The sequence below is a fragment of the Taudactylus pleione genome, unplaced genomic scaffold, assembly GCF_031769625.1.
Source record: "Taudactylus pleione unplaced genomic scaffold, aTauple2 ptg000647l, whole genome shotgun sequence".
Taxonomy (NCBI): Eukaryota; Metazoa; Chordata; class Amphibia; order Anura; family Myobatrachidae; genus Taudactylus; species Taudactylus pleione.
In genome coordinates this window covers 1,831,793-1,853,931 of record NW_028285049.1, presented here as the reverse complement: position 1 = coordinate 1,853,931, position 22,139 = coordinate 1,831,793, and the positions used below count along the sequence as shown (strand labels likewise).

Below are 22,139 nucleotides of genomic sequence, written 5' to 3'. Positions count from 1 at the left end.
AGGAAGGGGGGGTTAGGGTTAGGCAACCCCACGAGGGACTTAGGTGTAAGCGGCGGGGAAGGGGGGGTTAGGTTAGGCACTTAGAGGGGGAATTAAGGGTAGGCACAGGGGGGGGGGTTAGGCACCCCTAAGGAGGGTTAGGGTGTAGAATTAGGTTAGTTTATACTTACTTTTAGGACGATCAGGATTTCCTCCACTGTCGGGCTGCCGATGCCTTGCGGCCGGCGGTAAATCATATCGAATGTGTTCTGTACTGTGCTGTCCCCCATCTGCATGTTTTATATTGTCCCCTCTCCCCCACCCTAGTCCCCTAACAATACTGAGACGCCCACTAGAGCCATTGCAAACAGTACCGTAACTGCATACACATTCGCAGCCCATACGCAGGCTCTCTGATAACTGACCATATAAGCAACCCTACAGTCATTAGCATGGATGCCTGGACTAAGACGCTTGAGCCATCTTATGTACGTAGTGGATCGCAGATGCCTGCTGTGGCCCGACCTGTCTGCGTTCTGTCTACCACTCCCCCGATTCCTTCCCAAACGGTGCCTTCCTGCCAATCACACTGCGATCCTTCATGATATCAGTGCGAGATCGCAAGGTGGACTTGGTGCATGTGCATTTTGATGCATGCGCAGTTCACTGATAATGGCTCAACTGCGTAAAAATCGGAACAGCGTACATCTCTGAATGAGGCTCTATATTCCCAACACCAACTCCCTCCACCTCACTCCACACACACCTTAACTCACCTGGTGCATAATTACCTCTTGTGCTCCTCCAGTCCCGTGTGCCTCTGCTCTGACGACCACTCCAAGTCCTCTGCAGTGGCGCGGTGATGGTGTTCAAGTCTCTGACAAGCGGCATCGCTGTGGAAACGCAACACTGCCAGGTACTTGGTGCCAGGTACAGATGGTGCAGAGGCTGGCATAGGTGCTAAATGGGTGTGATTTTCATGTGGGTAAGCGCCCATTTCCCCCTCCTTCCTGGCTACACCACTACCAGCAATGCACTGGTTTTACCTAAATGGGCACTATTGAGTGCTCAGGTATGGTGGGATTCCAGCAGAGTTGTTCCCTATATTTACTATTTAAGTCACTTTATAAAATAAAAAAAACAGTACGATACTCACATAATGAGGCAGCAAAAATAAAAATGCAATTCTCACACATTTCTCCTAAACTATTGTTGGGCTGCTTCTCCACACAAACATGACAAAACAATTACCGTTTTGGGCAATTAAGAGGGATATACATTTTTGTTCACCTACTAGAGACTTTCTGTGAGCAGCACATGTTCCAGCTTTCTGAGAAATGGAAGGCACTGACATTTCGCAAATACAAGTCTTATAAAGTCGCTTTATTCACTCAGGCATCAACGGTCTTTTGATTCCCACTTTGCTGTACAGGTTCACTTCTACTGCACCCTCTCATTGCAAGGAACAGGGAGTAGAGATGAGGTTCTCACCTCCTGGCTCCAACAGACTTTTCTCCTCTCTTCCTCATTTTCTGGAGGTCACCCACCCCTCATTGCAGGAGCTGGTGCAGAATGTTACGTGGGGAGAGTACCACCTATCCCTACTCCTCTCGCTGTCTGCTTGCTGTTCCAGTGAGTACCTGTTAGCTCAGGTAAAATGAGGACTAATGGAGAGGAGCATGAGCCTGATGTCTCTAGGATGGAGCTTCATCCGAGGAATAGCCTTGTTAGGTGCAGCAGATACTTTGGTGTTAGACTTGTTATCTGTAACAAACCATTGTCCGACTTCAATTATTGCCAATCTGATTTCCATTTTACATACAGTAGTTATAGAAAATTAACAGTTCCGTAAAAAAAAAAAAATATGATAAACTAAAATAACAGGGTTGGAAAAGTAATCAGTCCCCTGATTTAATATGTTGTAGTGTCAACTTTTTGTTGCATTTGCAGCCATCAGTCTGCTTGGATATGTCTCTAGTAGCTTTGAGCACCTACAGTGGATTGGAGAATATAAACCCATTCTTCCTTGCAGAATTGTTCAAGTTCAGCCAATGTTGCAGTGAATGGAGATGGACTCTCCATCCACAGAAAAAAAAAAGTCTCCCACGGGATGAAACGCGTTGGGTCATTCACACATTGACATACAGTATGTATGTCTTCATGTACTGTACAAAGTATAACTTTTATTATATTATACTTAAAATGTTTACATTTACTCATATCTGAGGTAGATTTAAATTAAAATAGCGAAATATATGTGACATATTAAGTGAAAAAGTGCAAACAAGTGTGAATGTGTATATTAAAACACACCATGTGCCTGTATTTGGTCTTTCTATTCTGAATATAAATCTTTCCCTCATCTTAATTAGTGAGAGAAGAAACTATTTATTGTTTGTAAGATATGCGTGGGTTGATGGTAGTTTTATTAATTTATATATAATTACATTCCTTTATTATCTGTGTCTGTAAAGACTTGTATTCTAAATCTAGATACAAAATAATATTGTACAAGCTGTTTTGCAACAATTGTAACTATCTATCTTCCCTTGATTATGTGCATACAGTTCACTATCTTTTATATGAGGACTTAGGGGTCTATTTACTAAGCAGTGTTAGGAGACAGAGCGAAAAGTGATAAGGTGCCAGCCAATCCGCTATCAACTGTCATTTTTTAAACACAGCCTGTGAGATGACAGTTAGGAGCTGACTGGCTGGCACCTTATCACTTTTCACTCTGTCTCCTAACCCTGGTTAGTACATAGACCCCTAAGTCCTCATATAAAAGATAGTGAACTTTATGCACATAATCAAGGGAAGATAGATAGTTACAATTCCTGCAAAACAGCTTGCACATTATTATTTTGTATCTACATTTAGAATACACATCTTTACAGACACATAATAAAGGAATGTCTATATATTATATATATAGATTTAAATTGATAAATAGGGGTTTTCTTTGTAAAATTTATTTATAGCTCCTGTGCAATAGATTTCTCGATTTGACTGTACTGTACATTGGACCTCAGTCAGAGGCGGTCGTTAGTTGCAAGCAGTCGCACTGAATCAGGGCGGCCGCTTGCATCCTGAACGACCGCCTCCTTGTCGATCGCTAAGCTGTGGGTTACCACCCACAGCTCTAGCGACCGCCATGGGTGATGGTCGCGATGGTCAAGACCATCACAACCATCGGGGCTTATGACCAGACCCTAAGGTTGGGTCCGGGCACTTGTAAGCCCCAGGGAGCTTCCTGCTCTGATCGAACAGGAAGCTCCCCACTGACATCAGCCCCCAAACGGCAAGCGTTCCGGCAGGAACACCTACGTTTGGGCAGGCACGCCCCCTGCCCGCTTCCCAAACGGGGCGAGCTGTCACTCACCATCGACAGCTCGCCCCGTCTGCTGCGAGACCCCTAGCGACAGAGCGTCCGTCGTTAGCCGGGTCTCGCGCATGCGCAGGACGGAGCCGGCTCCGTCGTGCGCATGCCCAGTGGGGCAACATCGAGTCGGTTGCGAGCGCTCAGCGCTTGCGACCGACTCTGAATGACCCCCATAGTGCTTTCAGGAGAAAGACAATTTTTACTTTTTGTAATTAAAAACTACTTGACAAAAACTTATATACTTGTCACTTTCTACTCCAGCATTCAGTCATTTTATTTAGTATAGCATCAAATTGTCCACCCGCCCCCACACACGCTGCAGCTGTTAAACAGAGGAGAGACCAGCATAGAAAATTGATCTATAGGGTAAGTACATAACCAAGACATGCACAGACTATGCACAATATAGTCGGTTAAGTCTGATGCTGTTCATATCCTGTTTTCTGAGGTGCTGTTTTTTTGAGTCATGGCTACATGTGAATATAAGAGGTGTAACTGGTGGACAAGATTGCACTGGAGGTTAAGCTAAATTTTAACAGTGCTGGAACTTTATTGGTTTTTTTTGTTGGATATTCATTTTGTTGGATACTAAGCTTGTCTCTGGACTTTGCTTCCTGCTGGACCTGACGGCCTTGATTGAACTTTTTAGCCTAGCATTGTGATTTTGGACATTACGTGGCTGTATTAAGAATTGTCACAGTATAAGCTGTTGGTTGCACAACACATACATGTCATGCATTATAATAACCATCGTCATTTTCATATTATTGATGATAGGTTGCAATATATATTAATATGAGGAAGGACTACGTCCCTTACTGTCTTTCACCATATGCAGGGGTGTATCCAGTGCCAGATTAAGTTCCAAATGGGCCTGGAGCTGAAATTTATAAAGGGCCTATTGTGTGCTTCCGCAGGAGGCGTGACTAGCACAGTGGGCTGTGGTTACAGTTGTGGGGGTTTGGTCTACACATCACCATGGAGGACATATCTACCGCCTACCGTAAACCACCTCAAACTCTCTCCCCTCTTTGCTTAAATGTTATGTTATGTTATGTGATTGAGCATTAAATAAAATGTTTTATTTATTAAAGATATAAAGTATATACTGCATATAAGTTTATACAAACAGTCAGGAGCTGTTTGCAGTGTAGTTTAGGACATAAGGGGAACAGTAAATCATACACAGACTGGGATGTAGTCAGGAAACCGACGGTCGAAATACTGTACCGACCGCCGGCTTCCCGACTGTCATATCCCAGCATGGGACTAATGGTAGGTGTCGAAATCCCAATACCTATCATTATCCACCCGCGGAAATCCTGGCGCCCGGTACACCAAACGAAGGTAAGCCGGGCGCCGAGAGCGGTCAGCCGTGGTTTCGGTTTAGGGGCTCCCGGGGGGACTTAGGGTTAGGCACCCCGGGGGGAGTTTAGGGTTAGGCACCCCCCAGGAGGGTTAGGTTTAGGGTGAAAGGAGGGCCAGTTAAGTGTAGGCACCCCTGAGGGGAGATTGGGCACTAGTGGGGGAGGTTAGTGATAGGCACCCCTAAGAGAGGGTTAGGGTTACGGGGGGGGAGGGATAGTATACTTACCTGCTCTGTCGGGATCTTCACCCATCGGGCCACCGGCGCCAGGATTTTCACCGTTGGACTAACATCCGGCGGTCATTCATATCACAACCCACAGACTGTATACAACAGAGATGCAGGGCAGAGGAAAGTGAGGGGGGACGATTGAATGGCCTCTGCTGGGAGATAAGACATCTGCGATTCAATTCCTGATTATATATCACCTCCCAAAGGCAAAACAGAAGCACCAAAGTAATGCACATACAGCCGCCCTGCTGACACCAAAACTCACTTTTACCCTTTCAACTCACAACACACTGAAGAAGCTAAAATGATCACCATCAGTGTTTTTAGAAGTGACCGCAATGTATACAGTACTATGCCCAATAGTAGTGCCCACTGATACACATTATCGCACATAGTAGTGTCCTCAGTACACATTTTGAACATGATTTAGGGCCGCACGCAAAGCAGATGTTGTCGTAATTAAGCAATGTTTTGCAACTACACATGCCTCATAATTCTTAAAAACCACTATAGCACATGCGTTGCACAGAGTGTATAGACAAGGGCGCACGTGGTATCAGAAATGCTGCGGAAAAGTGATGGGCGCTCCTGGGTGGTGACTGGAAGGTGACTAGATATGCCTGTAAAAATGGTCCGCTCATTGGGAGTATAATGATAGTGGGGGGGGCGTACTAATTGCAAGTGGCTGCGTTCCCAGACACACAGCCGCAGACATAGGAGTCCATAGCCTGACAGAGAACACTGCAGATGCCATAGTGCATGTTTGGATGGTGTGACTGATGGCATATAAAGATGCACCAATGGGTATTACTGCATGCACAGTCACTAAAAGTCTGTCCATTATTTTACATCCCAGTGCCCAATACACATTATACCACATTGTAGTGCCCCCCGATACACATTATACCACATTGTAGTGCCCCCCGATACACATTATACCACATTGTAGTGCCCCCTGATACACATTATACCACATTGTAGTGCCCCCTTGATACACATGGTATGGTGGCAGGGATGTCGGGACAGAGTCATAATGGCGTGGGTGGGGAGAGAGTTGCGACAAGGGGCGTGGGCGGGACAGAGCAGTGCGAGGAAGGGGAAAACTGCAGAGAAAGGGCAGGGCTGAGTGGGGGACAGATACAGAGGTGCCAGCTAAACTAATGTATATTTTATATATATATATATATATATATATATATACATAATCATATACACCACAGTATACACACACATGAAAAATCAATAAAATACAATTCCTGTTAGTGCTTGCATACCTTTTTGCAGAAACACTGACTTTGTGGCTCAGAGATCAGCAGCAGCCAGCTGGACACATTATCTCAACCGGTAGTCAGCAGCACTGCTACCTTGTAGTCCGGATCAGTCATCCTGTCATGTGGGCCCCTTCACGGAGATAAGTTCTGCCTGCTCGGCTGCTTAAGGTAGCAGTGGTGGGGGCAGCACCTGTTGTGGCACACGGCATGTAGGAGGCGCTGACGCCGCTGAGACACTGGAGTAGGGGTATTGAACCATTCCCACTGAGCAGCAGCTGGGAGACTAGAGGGGAGGGAGCCGAGGATGGTCAGCCGGGAGGGAGGGGGGGAGCTGCCGATGTCTCAGTGGGCGGGGCCCGCCGGGTCCCGGGGGCGGGGCGTCAGACAGCTGCGGGCTGGTAGAGCAGGCTGCTGCTGTAGCAAGAAAAATGTTTTTTCCTGACTACAGCAGTATAGAAGATGCTATGGGCCTGTTTTGATGGGAGGCTTGGAGCTGCAGCTCCATCCGCTCCATTGGTAATCCGGCCCTGGGTGTATCTAGTGATCCAAGCGCCCCTGGCAATGTAATTGACTGGCGCCCCCATCCCCCCCTATGCAGTGCCCCCAATAGTAATCCCCCAGTAGTAATCCCCCCTATGCTGTATTGACCCCATTAGTAGCCCCCCTATACAGTGCCCCCAGTAGTAGCCCCCTATACAGTAACCCCAGTAGTAGTCCCCCCATACAGTGCCCCCCAGTAGTATACCCCAGTAGTAGTCCCCCCCTATACACTACCCCCAGTAGTAGTCCCCCCTATATAGTGCCCCCAGTAGTGGCCACCCCCCTAAATTGCCCCAAGTATTGGCCACCCCTATACAGTGCCCCCAGTAGTGGCCACCCACCCCCTAAATTGCCCCCAGTAGTGGCCACCCCTATACAGTGCTCCCAGTAGTGGTCACCCCCATAAATTGCCCCCAATAGTGGCCACTCCTATACAGTGCCCCCCAGTAACAGGCACCCCCTCATAAAGTGCCCCCAGTAACCGCCACCCCCTATTTCAGTGCCCCCCCTGTAGTGCCAGGCTTACACACACAAACACACACACAAAGAACAAAAAAAAAATTAAACTTACCTGATACCCGCTCGTGTCGCGACCGCCGCCGTCTGCTCTGAGTCCCGGCCGCTCTTCTCCTGCATGGGAGAGACGTCATGACGTATAACGTCTCTTAAATCACATGCTGCGGGGGGAGCCGGCACACGGAGCTCATCATTAGTGATCCCTCCACGGATGACGCAGCAGCAAATGAGAGTCTGTCTGACTCTCATTAGCTGGCTGCTATTACAAACACACAGCCGCCGCTGTTTGTAAACGGTGTAGGGCAGACCGCTATCTCTGCGGTCTACCCTACACTTGTGGGGCCGGGGGACTTGTCCGCCCCTTGGCTACTGGTGGCACTGCCGGACGGCGCCCCCCCTTTGGTCGGCGCCCCTGGCGAGTGCCATCCTGGCCAATGGGTAGATACGCCCCTGACCGTATGTTATACCAAGCTAGGATTACAAGATTCTCTTGGGGCGCCCAATCTACCTTTTTGATTATTTGTATTGTGTATGGGGTAAGGACAACTCATACTGTTAGCAGCTGCTTTAGATTATCGGTTCAATACCTACAGTATTGAGTGCTGTGTTTCTGCTATATTTAAAATAAATAAATAAATTGCCATCAGCCATAGACCAGTGGTGGTTACAAACCATCGATGGTCGATGGCCATCCCTAATATATTGTGAATGTACTTTAAACACTTGTAAACTATTTAGAATAATTGTCCATCAGTGCTCAGAGGCACTGTATTGATAGTCTTGATCGATACGGGTTCGCCATAACGAAAATTATCTTCCACATTAATACTGATTTTTATAAAAAAAAAAAAAAAAAACTGTGAACAATTAAAAGTTGTTTCTTAAAAATAAAAAATTTTAAAAATAATTTTTAACGTAGATGGGTCGATCCAAAGGGGGAGGGGGGATAGGCAAACTAAGCTTACATTTCCCCAGTGGCTGCTCCTCTCTGATTTAGTTTAAAATCAGATCAAAACATTTGAGCACCAATAGATCAGATAAGCAACATCCACAAAAGTGGCACATAAACAATTGGTTTGGATCCTGGGGTCTAGGCAGGGGTGGATTGAGATGGAAAACCAGTCCGGGATATTTCTGGAAGCAGCCCTTATGGGGGGCGGGTCTTTTAAATGGGGATGGAGTATGTGGTGGGGGTGTGAAGGAGGTGGGATACTCCTCATAGGTCCTGATTCGAAGTCAGGCAGTCATGACCTTCCTAGCTTTTTTTGCTGCTTTTGCATCTGATTTTATGCTAATGCTGCTATAAAACTGGCTTATCATGGACAAAAAAAGCTGTTATTAGAAAGCACCATAGCCAGGGGCATAACCAAAGGTATGGGGCCACCATAGCAAAATTTCCTCATGGCCCCCATAGGTCTACCTATGCACCAACGCCCCCCACAAGCCCACACCCGCACTACTTACCTCCTCCTGAGCCCGGAACACCTTTCCATCTCTCTTCACTGAACTTATTGAAGCTGGGAGGAGGTGTGGCCATGGTCCGGGGATGTCATCAAAGCCACGCCTCCCATGTTCTAAGAGAGCCAATGTCATTTTTAATCAGGCGCCAGTCGTGAGCTAATTGGAACTAGCAGACCAGCAGCTGCTGCTGATTGGCTGCTTGTCCGCGAGTTCCTATTGGCTCGCGACTGACTCCTGATTAAAATTAAATTCTGCGCTGTACTTGACTATAGAGGGTGCAGGAAGCTTGCTTGCTGGGCCGGCAGGCCCCCTAAGCCGCAAGGCCCTATAGTAAGCGCACCCCTTGCCCCCTCTATAGTTACGCCAGTGGCCGTAGCTCAGTTTTCAAACAAGGAACCAGCTTCTGATATCCTATGGATGCACTTTCTACTAATAGGCTTTTTTGCTCAATATGCCAGTTTTTAACTTTTGTGATGTATGAGATTTATCCTAAAGAAACCATTGTGCTGTCAACATACTAACCTATCAGCAACCCCTATTTGTTTTTCTATGAGATTATTTTATATATATATATATATATATATAGTGTATATATATATATTATATACATGTTATATTTCTATACTAGATTGTCATTTTTACTGACTGTCAATATTAACTGTTACGGAGTCAGAAGATCAGTGCTAGCCACTCTTACCTCCTGTTTTGTTCCTGGAGCCAGAAGGAATGACTCACAGAGTTCCGCAAAGGCCCAAGCTTATCCAGCTCTCCTCTGTCTCTCAAGCTCCAGCCTCCTTGTGTCTCTCCAGCTGCCCAGTTTCTCCCCTGCCACTTCTGTCTCTCCAGCTCCCCAGTGTCTCTCCAGCCCTCGTCTATCTCTCCAGCCGTGGTCTTTCTCTCTAGCCCTCTTCTGTCTCCCCAATCCCCTTCTGTCTCTCTAGCCCTCTTCTGCCTCTCCAGCCTCCTTGTGTCTCTCCAGCTGCCCAGTGTCTTCCAGTCCACTTCTGTTTCTCAAGCTGCAGCCTCATATCTCTCAAACTCCAGCATCATTGTGTCTTTACAGCTCCAGCCCCCTTCTGTTTTTCGAGCTACCCAGTGTCTTTCCAGCCCTCTTCTGTCTCTCCAGCTTCAGGCCCCTTGGTGTCTCTCCAGCACCAGTGCAATTCTGTATCTCCAGTTCTCTTCTGTCTCTCCAGCTCCCATCTCTGTGTGTCTCTGCAGCTCTCAGTGTCTCTCCAGCCCCAGCATGTATCTCTCTGAACCCAGAATGTCTCGTCAACACCAGCATATCTTTACAGCTCCAGCATGTGTCTCTCCAGTCCATGTGTATCTCTCCAGTCACAATCTGTGTCTCTCCAGCTCTAGCCCCTTCTGTCTTTTTAGCTTCCCATTGTCTCTCCAGCCCTCTTCTGTCTCTCCAGCTCCAGCCTCCTTAGTGTCTCTCAAGCACCAGCCCTCTTCTGTCTCTCAAGTTCCCTTCTGTCTCTTTAGCATGCCTCTTTGTGTTTCTGCAGTCCCCAGTGTCTCCAGCCCCAGCATGCATCTCTCCAGCCCCAGTGTGTATCTCTCCTGCCTAGTATTTGCGTATCCAGCCCCATCGTGTATCTCTCCAGCCCCAGCATGTGTCTCTCCAGACATGTGTCTCTTCAGATCCAGCATATGTGTATTAAGCCTTAGAGTGGGTCTCTCCAGCTCCATGCCCTTTTTGTCTTTCCAGCTACTCAGTGTCTCTCCAGTCCCTTCTGTCTCTCCAGTTTCAGCCCCTTCTGTTTTTTCAGCTCCCCAGTGTCTCTGCAGCTTAAGTCCACTTCTCTCCCCAGTTCCCTTCTGTCTCTCCAGCTCCATGTGTTTCTCCAGCCCCAGCATGTTTCTCTCTGTCCCCAGTCTTAACATGTGTCTCTCCAGCCCTAGCTTGTCTCTTCAGCCCCAGTACATGCCTCTCAAGCCACAACATGTCTCTCCAGGACCAGCAAAATTCTCACCAGCCCCAGCATGTGTCTCTCCTGCCCCAGCATAACTCACTTACCTTATTCTGTCTTTCTGCTACCAGCTACTCCTCTTCATCTTGCAGCTCCTCTCTGGAGTGTGGTGCAGCAGGATGTTATGTTATGTTATGCATGCACTGCGTCACAAAAAAGAAAAAAACTTTATTGCACTATACATGCCCCTGTGAATCATCACGGCACAGAGGTAAGCCAGGGGATGTGGGCCTAGCAAGCCACTGAAAGGAGCTCAGGTCCCAGCCCAGAGGGAACAGTCCTGACTTCCTAGTGGCCCAATCCATTGCTGGGTCCATGCAATAGAGAAGACATGTGTGAATCTAACAGACTCATCAGAATCTCATTGTTTGAAAATATATTGATACAAATGGAATTTCCCTGGTCACAGCTCCTGTCTGCAGCCACTGGGGATGTACAGTAGAGGCAGACAGGCACTCAATTTCCCTGTCGTCTGCCCCACTCTGGCGACAGTGATCGGGGAACACTGGGAGAGAAGTTGCACCTACCATGAAAGATGTGAACATGGAGGTTAGTCCATACATTGACTCCAAACCAGTGCTAAATGGTTTACAAATATGCTGTGGCATTTCAAGGGCGGAGTGGTGGCATGCCTGTGCTGCATTCAAGGTAATAGAAGAATGTCACTCCTATTTTCAGGGGTGTCAAGCACTGGGTCTGTGTTGGTGGATGCAGAATTCCTGGCCTCAAAAGCTGCCAGCCTGAGCAATTGTTGTCAGGAGGCATCTGCATTCCATAAATGCCTCCTGCAGCATAACGGAATCAGGCCCACTGTATGGTTCCAAATTGACTGAATGCAAAGACATGAATAACTATACCTCAGCAGCAGGTAACATCTATAAGAGTCCAAGTTAATGAGGAAGTTGCAATGACGATGCTACAGAACCAAATGTCACACAAAAAGACTGTTGGTAACTACACTTGGGAGCAGCAAGATACTGTACATCAGTTGTAACTGTACATCAGTTGCAACATAAGTTGTTACATCACTAACCATGTTTGATCCTATAAAGATCAAAGGAATTGGGGGCAAGGTTCTTACAGTAATGAAAATTGGGACATTCACGGTTCGCCTAAGATTAAAAGGAAATACCAAAGTCATGGATATGGATATTCAGGATGTGTTAATCGTACCATGTATGGGGACAAACCTCATTGCCATAAGTATCCTGGAGAAGAAAGGATTCATGGTCAAGTTTGCAGACTGCAAAATAGTAGAGGGACTGTTGTAACAACAGCATCCCGATGCCAACAACTGTACACAGAAGAGTGTGGCAGTTGGGAATGGGTATGTAATGCTGGCTGTCGGGATGCCTCTTTCAGAATTCTGGCAGAATACTGGCAGCGGCATCCCGATGGTTGGAATAAATTAGGGAAAACCTATGTTCTTACTACGGCTTCATAAATAGACCTCATAGGTTGCATACTAATGTGTTGACCCAAACTTGTGAATATTTTAATCTTTGATGGCCATAGCCTCATTAACCCCCACCGTAATCAGCCACTGCCAGGCCCCCAATGAAGGCTGTGTTCTGTGTAGCAGCCTCACCTCCCTCTTGGCACCTTTAGTGTTAGTGTGTGTTTCTATGGTACAGTATTTAGAATGTTCAACTGTGCCAAGGACTGATGGGAATGATCAGAACATTCCTAATATAGTGCTATGTAACATATTGGCACAGATCAAAAGTTAATATAACTAATAAAAATACTTTTCTGTAGCTCTCAGTAGAATTAAAGGGTGACCTGTTTTAAACATGTCTTGGAAAATTATTTTTAACTCTATCAAGAAAACCCTACAGATACAGTACAATATAGTCCTTGGGAACATAACCTGTGGTCAGGGACTTTAATTTGTTGGTGATGTAGAAATAACATTGGCAATGCTTGCGAGTTGAAGCAGCACCACAAAGTTTCCAGGTTTCTGTTTATATTTCAGTTAATGAGTTACAATGGACTTAATAAAGATCTAATAAAGAGACCCCTACAGCTTATTTTCCAGGAGTGTTTCCCTTTGACCATGGCCTCATTAATCCATATGTTGGGACTGACTTTTGCTATATACATTTTGCAGTGTGCTGTTTCTGTCTCAGGAAATGTGAGGTGAGTTGTAATTTAGCTATTCCGGCAAATAAGTTTGGGCAATGTTTTGTCTATATGTGTAATAGAGATGCCCTTAGGATACGGTGTTGTCTGCTATAATGGCTATATGAAGGAATGGTCTGTATGCCGTTACTCTAACATTGAAACAATGTATCACTGTTCTGATCGATGTAGAATCATTTTTTTTTAAATCCATTCTTAAAGGATACATTGGTTACATTTTAAGTTTAATTAAATAGAAACAAGAATAATAACTTTATAATTTGTTTCCTACATATGTTACACATGCATAACATAGGACGTTATTTAAGGGTATCCAAGTGAGTGATTACATGTCTCTGTAATTTACAATATGTTGCATTTGATTCTTAACCACTTGCCTGGCATGGTCGTTTCAGATACGACCAGTCAGAAATGCCCACTAGGCGGCTGTGGGAAGCTAATCTTCACGCAGCCGCCTACATCAGAGGGACCTTCTGGTCGCTCTGCAAGCGTGGCTGCTTCTCTAGCGTGTCCCGATCACTGCTGGCCACAGTGATCGGTCACCGTCGGCAGCCCCCCTCCCATAGAAGCAGCAGTGCTGCTGCTGTGACCCGATCACTGTGGCCAGCAGTGATCGGGCAGACATCTCCACCCCCTTGAGTAAAGAGCAGTAGCGGCGGCTTTGGTAGCCGCCGCTGCTGCTATGTATCCGGGCCACCATCGGGACACCCTCCCGCTGCGGCTCCGGAACTACAGTGATCACTATGTGTGAAGGAGCAGCAGCCGCGGCTTTGGCTGCTGCTTCCAGGTAGCCCAGCACACTCCATCCGGCCTCAGCTCCTCCCCAATGATGCCCCATTTTATAAGGGACATTTTATATATATATATATATATATATATATACATATATATATATGTGTGTCTATATATATATATGTGTGTCTATATATATATATGTGTGTACGTATATGTATACATATATATATACACATGTGTATATATATATATGTATGTATGTACATACATACATGTGTGTACATGCACACATATGTATATATATACATGTATGTATATATGTATGTATGAATTTATATATATATATACATATGTATGTATATATATATATACGTGTATATATATATATATATATGTATATACACACACGTGTGTGTATATATATATATATATATATACACACACACGTGTGTATATATATATCTATGTATATTACGTGTGTGCATATATATATGTGTAATATATATTTATATGTATTTATATATATATGCACACGTTTGATATATATATCTGTATACATATATATATATATATATATATATATATCGATAGATATCATAGAGCCTCTGAATAGGGATGGCAGCTGACCATCGATGGTTTACAAACCATCGTTGGTTTGTGAACCATCGATGGTCTGACTGAAAACAAGTGGTTTGCCATTGCTGGTGCTTTCAATGTTGCACCATTGATGGTAAACATCAATTGATGTTTGGGAAACATCGGCAGTTGTGATCTACACAGATCTCGACCAATCGCTAAAGAATTGATGGATTTTAACGATGGTTGAACCATCGATGGTACAGCTGTCAATGGCCATCACTACAGTATAACATAAAAATTGCTATTTTGATGGTATACTGTGTTTTAAAAAAATATTTTTTTCAAATAAAATAGTGATGGATAAGTTTAAAATGATGTTCTTGACCTAATTCAATCATAAAAGAAACCGACAATTTTGGAGTGGTTTTTGGAAAAAAAATTAATCAGTTAAGTGGTTAAAAGTGAGTTTGTCAATATAATTTGGAATCAGAAACTTTCAGATCCGTTTCGGAAACATACCCGTCACTATATACACCTTACACTGTACCCAGATCCTTCTGCTGGGATAATCCTCTAATATAAAGACTCATATTAATTAAATTATCATAAGACATCTTGATATTTTCACCTCAGACTATTTTTATTCTCAGGAGTAAATTTACTAAAGGTGGGTTTATGGGCGATTGTCCGTCGGTATTGAAAACCGACCAAAACCAACCTTTTACTAAAGGCAGAATTGATGGAAAACAGACCAAAAACACTACTTTGAACATGTAAGAACATTGGACCAACAATCAATACTTTTACACAGACGACTATGGAAACCGGAGATTTACTAATAGTTGGTTTAAAAATCAACCAAAACCTGAAAGCAAAATGACAGCAAACTCACCCAAACAATAGACTTGACCTTAAGGATCATATTACAGGAAAAATCAAAATGTATCTACAATAAGGGGAATAACTTGAAAAAAAATATTGTCAGAAATAGATGTGGGACCTGTGTGATATACATAAATTGCAAAAGCAATTCATCCAAAAATCATGTAATATACCTCTCAGTCAACTGAATAAGAATGAAATGAAATAAAATGTGTCACAGTAAAAATTTTATATAGATGTAAAAAGATTACAAAGTCATCAAGTACAGTACAAAAAAGTGCAGAATAATTCAACGCACAACACAGAAATGCATACAAAACAGCAGCAGCATTCAAAAGTGATCTAGTACAGTATAATACAAACAAAACATTGGGGACATACAAAATTTTAGCAGAAATGAAGACAACACACAAAAGGGAGGGGATGGGGCTGAAGGTGAGGGGAAAAGGGTGAGAGTTGGGAGCAGTGGTGGCTCCAGAGGTGGGACTGCAGCACAGTCCAAAATTCAAATAAGGGAGTCACACCAACTGCCACTCCAAACTCTGCCAAACAGGACTCACTGACAGTTGGTGTGATTCCCCTATATAAATTTTGGACTGTGCTGCAGCCCCACCTCTGGAGCCGCCACTGGATGGGAGTCCGAGAGTGCAAGTAGAAGGGATAATTGGTAAGGAGGGCGGCCTTCAAAATAGCAGCTATAAGAGCTCAATCTGGGGAGAGATGCCCGGGCACAGGGAGCAGACATCAAGTATGTTCTTGAGAACTAGAATTCCAGCCATGGGTGCCAAGTCTACGTAAACTCCTGAGACCTCTCTGGGCATACAGGGAGATCCTCCATAGACATGTACATATTTATTAAGGTAAACCATTCCTTAAGTGGGGAGGGGGGCAGTAGACCGCCAGCGAATCAGGATCACGGCTTTCGTGGATCTATGAAGAAACTTTAATAAGGACAGTTTGTAGCTTACCAGAGAGCCAGGGTATAAGTTAAGGAGCCAGAAAGAGGAGCCAGAAGGGGTCTCCTCACCTACTATCTACTTAGAGATAGATATCACTTGATCCCAGAAGGGGCGTAGAAGACTGCAATCCCACTAAATGTGTAGTGTAAAAGTGTTATATATTTGTTACCATGTTCTTGCAAGAAACAATACGTAGGTAGAATGTCACACAGTTTGAAATAAAGAATGTCTGAACTAAGGGTGAGCGGGTTCGGATTTCTAAAATCCGAACCCCCCCGAGCCCCCCCGATCCGAGGCCGATCCGAGTCAGGCTCGACTTTTCCCGCCTGACTCGGATCTGAAATCGAGGCAAAACGTCATCATCCCGCCTTCCGAGTCTCGCGGGTTTTGGATCCTATATAAGGTACCCGCGTCGGCGCCATTTTCTCACTCGGCTGTGGACAGTGAAGAGGGAGGGTGGGAGTTAGGGCTGGCTGGGCTGTGTAGTGTAGTGTAGTGCAGAGTAGTGTTGTGCTGTGCTGCGCTGTGCTGCTGTTGTCCACTACTTCAAAGTCCATAGGGGCTGGCTGTGTTGTGCTGTGCTGCTGTTGTTAATAGGGGCTGTGTCCACTACTTCAAAGTCCATAGGGGCTGGCTGGACTGTGTTGTGCAGTCAGTTCTCCATAGGGGCTGTGTCCACTCCAAAGTCCTGTGCAGTGTCCCAGTCCTAAAGGGGTGCTGTAGTGTTGTCCAGGGGGTGCTCTGTCCATCAGGGGTGCTCCCCCCAAGTGCTAAAAAAATAATATTTTTTGTGTGTTTGTGAATTGTGTGCGCAGTAGCCGCACGTGCATCAACAAAGTAGTGCCAAGCGTGCGCCTGTGTCATAAGTAAAGGGCCGGCTGGCTTGACCGTTAAAGGGTGCTGTAACCCCAAAAGTACACTCCAGTCCAAACCAAAAAAAAAATTATTTTCTGTGTTTGTGAATTGTGTGCGCAGTAGCCGCACGTGCATCAACAAAGTAGTGCCAAGCGTGCGCCTGTGTCATAAGTAAAGGGCCGGCTGGCTTGACCGTTAAAGGGTGCTGTAACCCCCAAAGTACACTCCAGTCCAAACCAAAAAAATATATATTTTCTGTGTTTGTGAATTGTGTGCGCAGTAGCCGCACGTGCATCAACAAAGTAGTGCCAAGCGTGCGCCTGTGTCATAAGTAAAGGGCCGGCTGGCTTGACCGTTAAAGGGTGCTGTAACTCCCAAAGTACACTCCAGTCCAAACCAAAAAAAAAATTATTTTCTGTGTTTGTGAATTGTGTGCGCAGTAGCCGCACGTGCATCAACAAAGTAGTGCCAAGCGTGCGCCTGTGTCATAAGTAAAGGGCCGGCTGGCTTGACCGTTAAAGGGTGCTGTAACCCCCAAATTACACTCCAGTCCAAACCAATAAAAAAAATATTTTCTGTGTTTGTGAATTGTGTGCGCAGTAGCCGCACGTGCATCAACAAAGTAGTGCCAAGCGTGCGCCTGTGTCATAAGTAAAGGGCCAGCTGGCTTGACCGTTAAAGGGTGCTGTAACCCCCAAAGTACACTCCAGTCCAAACCAAAAAAAAAATTATTTTCTGTGTTTGTGAATTGTGTGCGCAGTAGCCGCACGTGCATCAACAAAGTAGTGCCAAGCGTGCGCCTGTGTCATAAGTAAAGGGCCGGCTGGCTTGACCGTTAAAGGGTGCTGTAACCCCCAAAGTACACTCCAGTCCAAACCAAAAAAAAAATTATTTTCTGTGTTTAGCCGCACGTATATATCAAATCGATATAACATAAATGGAGGACCAAACTTTCTCCGATAAAAATAAAATAGAGAAAGATCAAGAACCACTTCCTCCTAGTGCTGAAGCTGCTGCCACCAGTCATGACATAGATGATAACATGCCATCAACGTCGTCTGCCAAGGCCGATGCCCAATGTCATAGTAGAGGGCACATACAATCCCAAATGGCAAAGTTCAGGAAAATGACCTTGAAAAATACATTCTGTGTTTGTGAATTGTGTGCGCAGTAGCCGCACGTGCATCAACAAAGGAGCAGCGCCAAGCGTGCGCCTGTGTCCCATAAGTAAAGAGCCAGCTGGCTCATTTCTTAAAGGGTGGTGTAACCCACAAAGTGCACTACTCTCCAGCAAAAATAAAAAAATATTTTCTGTGTTTGTGTGCGCTTTAGCCGCACGTATATATCAATATAACATAAATGGAGGACCAAACTTTCTCCGATAAAAATAAAATAGGGAAAGATCAAGAACCACTTCCTCCTAGTGCTGTTGCTGCTGCTGGGAGTTGTTCATCATCCCAGAGAGGAAGTAGGAACATCACTACTTTTACTAAACAATTGACCCTCCAACAGTCCCTAGCGATGAGGATGAAGTACGACAGCAGTCATCCTGAAGCAAAATGTATAACTGAGGCCTTGACTGCTATGTTGGTGTTAGACGTGCGTCCGGTATCCGCCATTAGTGCAGTGGGATTTAGACAATTGATGGAGGTAGTGTGTCCCCGGTTCCAAATCCCGTCTAGATTCCACCTGCATCCTCAAAGCAGCAGCGACAAGCGTGCGTCTGTCTGTTAAAGGATGGTGTAACCCTCAAAGTGCGCTCCACAAACAATAAAAGTATTCTTCTTCTTTGTGAATTGTGTGGGCTGTAGCCGCACTTGCATCCTCAAAGCAGCAGCGACAAGCGTGCGTCTGTCTGTTAAAGGGTGGTGTAACCCTCAAAGTGCGCTCCACAAACAATAAAAATATTCTTCTTTTTTTTTCTGTCTTTGTGAAATGTGTGGGCTGTAGCCGCACCTGCATCCTTAAAGCAGCAGTGACAAGCGTGCGTCTGTCTGTTAAAGGGTGGTGACACCCTCAAAGTGTGCTACACAAACAATAAAAATATTGTTCTTTTTTTTTCTGTCTTTGTGAAATGTGTGGGCTGTAGCCGCACCTGCATCCTTAAAGCAGCAGTGACAAGCGTGCGTCTGTCTGTTAAAGGGTGGTGACACCCTCAAAGTGTGCTACACAAACAATAAAAATATTGTTCTTTTTTTTTCTGTCTTTGTGAAATGTGTGGGCTGTAGCCGCACCTGTATCCTTAAAGCAGCAGCGACAAGCGTGCGTCTGTCTGTTAAAGGGTGGTGACACCCTCAAAGTGTGCTACACAAGCAATAAAAATATTGTTCTTTTTTTTCTGTCTTTGTGAAATGTGTGGGCTGTAGCCGCTCTTGCATCCTCAAAGCAGCAGTGACAAGCGTGCATCTGTCTGTTAAAGGGTGGTGACACCCTCAAAGTGTGCTACACAAACAATAAAAATATTCTTCTTTTTTCTGTCTTTGTGAATTGTGTGGGCTGTAGCCGCACTTGCATCCTCAAAGCAGCAGCGACAAGCGTGCGTCTGTCTGTTAAAGGGTGGTGACACCCTCAAAGTGTGCTACACAAACAATAAAAATATTCTTCTTTGTTCTGTCTTTGTGAATTGTGTGGGCTGTAGCCGCACTTGCATCCTCAAAGCAGCAGCAACAAGCGTGCGTCTGTCTGTTAAAGGGTGGTGTAACCCTCAAAGTGCTCCAAAAAATAAAAAACTATTTTTTTAATGTGTTTGTGACTTGTGTGCGATGTAGCCGCACGTGCATCAACATAGTAGCAGCGCCAAGCGTGCGCCTGTGTCATAAGTCAAGGGCTGGTTTGGACATCTGGTCCGGACTGAAGGACGTGCCAACAATTTCTGACAAGTCTACTGTCACTGCATATGATACTGTCCTCAAAGCAGCAGCGACAAGTGTGCGTCTGTCTGTTAAAGGGTGGTGACACCCTCAAAGTGTGCTACACAAACAATAAAAATATTGTTCTTTTTTTTTCTGTCTTTGTGAATTGTGTGGGCTGTAGCCGCACTTGCATCCTCAAAGCAGCAGTGACAAGCGTGCATCTGTCTGTTAAAGGGTGGTGACACCCTCAAAGTCTGCTACACAAACAATAAAAATATTCTTCTTCTTTTTTCTGTCTTTGTGAATTGTGTGGGCTGTAGCCGCACTTGCATCCTCAAAGCAGCAGCGACAAGCGTGCGTCTGTCTGTTAAAGGATGGTGTAACCCTCAAAGTGCGCTCCACAAACAATAAAAATATTCTTCTTCTTTTTTCTGTCTTTGTGAATTGTGTGGGATGTAGCCGCACTTGCATCCTCAAAGCAGCAGCGACAAGCGTGCGTCTGTCTGTTAAAGGGTGGTGTAACCCTCAAAGTGTGCTACACAAACAATAAAAATATTCTTCTTTTTTTTTCTGTCTTTGTGAAATGTGTGGGCTGTAGCCGCACCTGCATCCTTAAAGCAGCAGCGACAAGCGTGCGTCTGTCTGTTAAAGGGTGGTGACACCCTCAAAGTGTGCTACACAAACAATAAAAATATTCTTCTTTTTTTTTCTGTCTTTGTGAAATGTGTGGGCTGTAGCCGCACCTGCATCCTCAAAGCAGCAGCGACAAGCGTGCGTCTGTCTGTTAAAGGATTACATTGGTGACAGCATCCAAGTAGGCATGTCAGACAGTCCGTACCTGTACTGGCAGGAAAAAGAAGCAATTTGGAGGTCCCTGTACAAACTGGCTCTATTTTACCTGAGTTGCCCCCCCTCCAGTGTGTACTCCGAAAGAGTGTTTAGTGCAGCCGGGAACCTTGTCAGCGAAAGGCGTAGGAGGTTGCTTCCACAAAATGTGGAGAAGATGATGTTCATAAAATGAATTATCAACTCTTCCAGGGAGACCAGCCTCCAGAACGTACAGAGGGACCTGTGGTTGTGGATTCCAGCGGGGACGAATTAATACTCTGTGAGGATGAGGATGTACACAACACTGAAGAGGGTGAGGAATCGGTGGATGAGGAGGATGAGGACGACATCTTGCCTCCGTAGAGCCAGTTTGTGCAGGGACAGATTAATTGCCAGCTTGTCTTGTGGGGGCCCTAACGAACCAATCATTTCAGCCACAGTCATGTGGCAGACCCTGGCGCTGAAATGTTTGGTTTGTTAAAGTGTGCATGTCCTGTTTATACAACATAAGGGTGGGTGGGAGGGCCCAAGGACAATTCCATCTTGCACCTCTTTTTTTTCTTTGCATTATGTATAGTTTGGGGCCTAGTTTTTCAAACTGCCATCCTGTCTGCCACTGCAGTGCCACTCCTAGATGGACCACGTGTTTGTGCCGCCCACTCGTATCTCTTAGCATAGTCATCCAGCTACCTCGGTGCAACCTTTTGGACATAAAAACACTATTGTGAGGTGTGAGGTGTTCAGAATAGACTGGAAATTAGTGGAAATTAAGGTTATTGAGGTAAATAATAGCATAGGAGCAGAAAAACCCACAAATTCTGTGATTTTAGCTGTTTTTATGCTTTTTTTCAAAAAAATACAGATCCAAAACACAAAACCCAGAACCCAAAACACGGAAGGGTGGTTTTGGCAAAACCAATCCAGATCCAAAACACGAAGAAAGATCCAGATCCAAAACCAAAACACAAAACACGAAAAGTGGCCGGTGCACACCCCTAGTCTGAACCTTTGCGAAACATTTAAAAGGGCCTAGTTTCACATAATGTATCTGATCATTTCAAGGAGGTACATAATTGTGACCCAGGCTATCTGGCTTCCTTCTGTGACATTCAAACTCCTCCTAAGAATTGGAGTAAAAATTAAAGTGAGGTAGTTTTGAGTAAACACAGAAATGGGAATGATATTCAGTTTGGGGATCCTAAGTCCTAAGAGCCTCACTTTGGAGTTCGAAATTAAATGGTTTCTTATGTAAGATACTGTATGTATCATCCTCACACTACCATGAAATATTGTGGGTTTTGTATCCTCATTGGTAATATGGTTTTAAAATGTGTTTATAATGGTATGCTTTTATACGTGGTTATAATGCTTTTGATAAAAATGTATGGTTTATATTAGCTATTGGTCCCTCCTACATATATTATACATGCACACTTGTATTCTCCCTTTTTCTATTTTGATTGCATACTTCCGTGTTGCATGCACCAGATTTAACTTTGCTATAAAAAAAGTGTTTACTTTTACTTTATTAATTTGGATCTCTGGTCCGAGTCCTTTCAAGATCTACCATTATTATAATTTG

At 44.9% G+C, this 22,139-nt stretch overlaps 1 protein-coding gene across 1 annotated transcript in view; it reads left to right on the top strand.

The window, feature by feature from the left end:
• Nucleotides 1-12,781: 12,781 nt before the first annotated feature.
• Nucleotides 12,782-22,139, top strand: part of LOC148478880 (complement component C9-like) — a 68,332-nt gene continuing 58,974 nt past the window's right edge. Inside the window, exon 1 of the mRNA XM_088455251.1 lies at nt 12,782-12,864. Coding sequence (XP_088311377.1) covers nt 12,782-12,864 — 83 coding nt within the window. The remainder of the gene's footprint in view (nt 12,865-22,139) is intronic.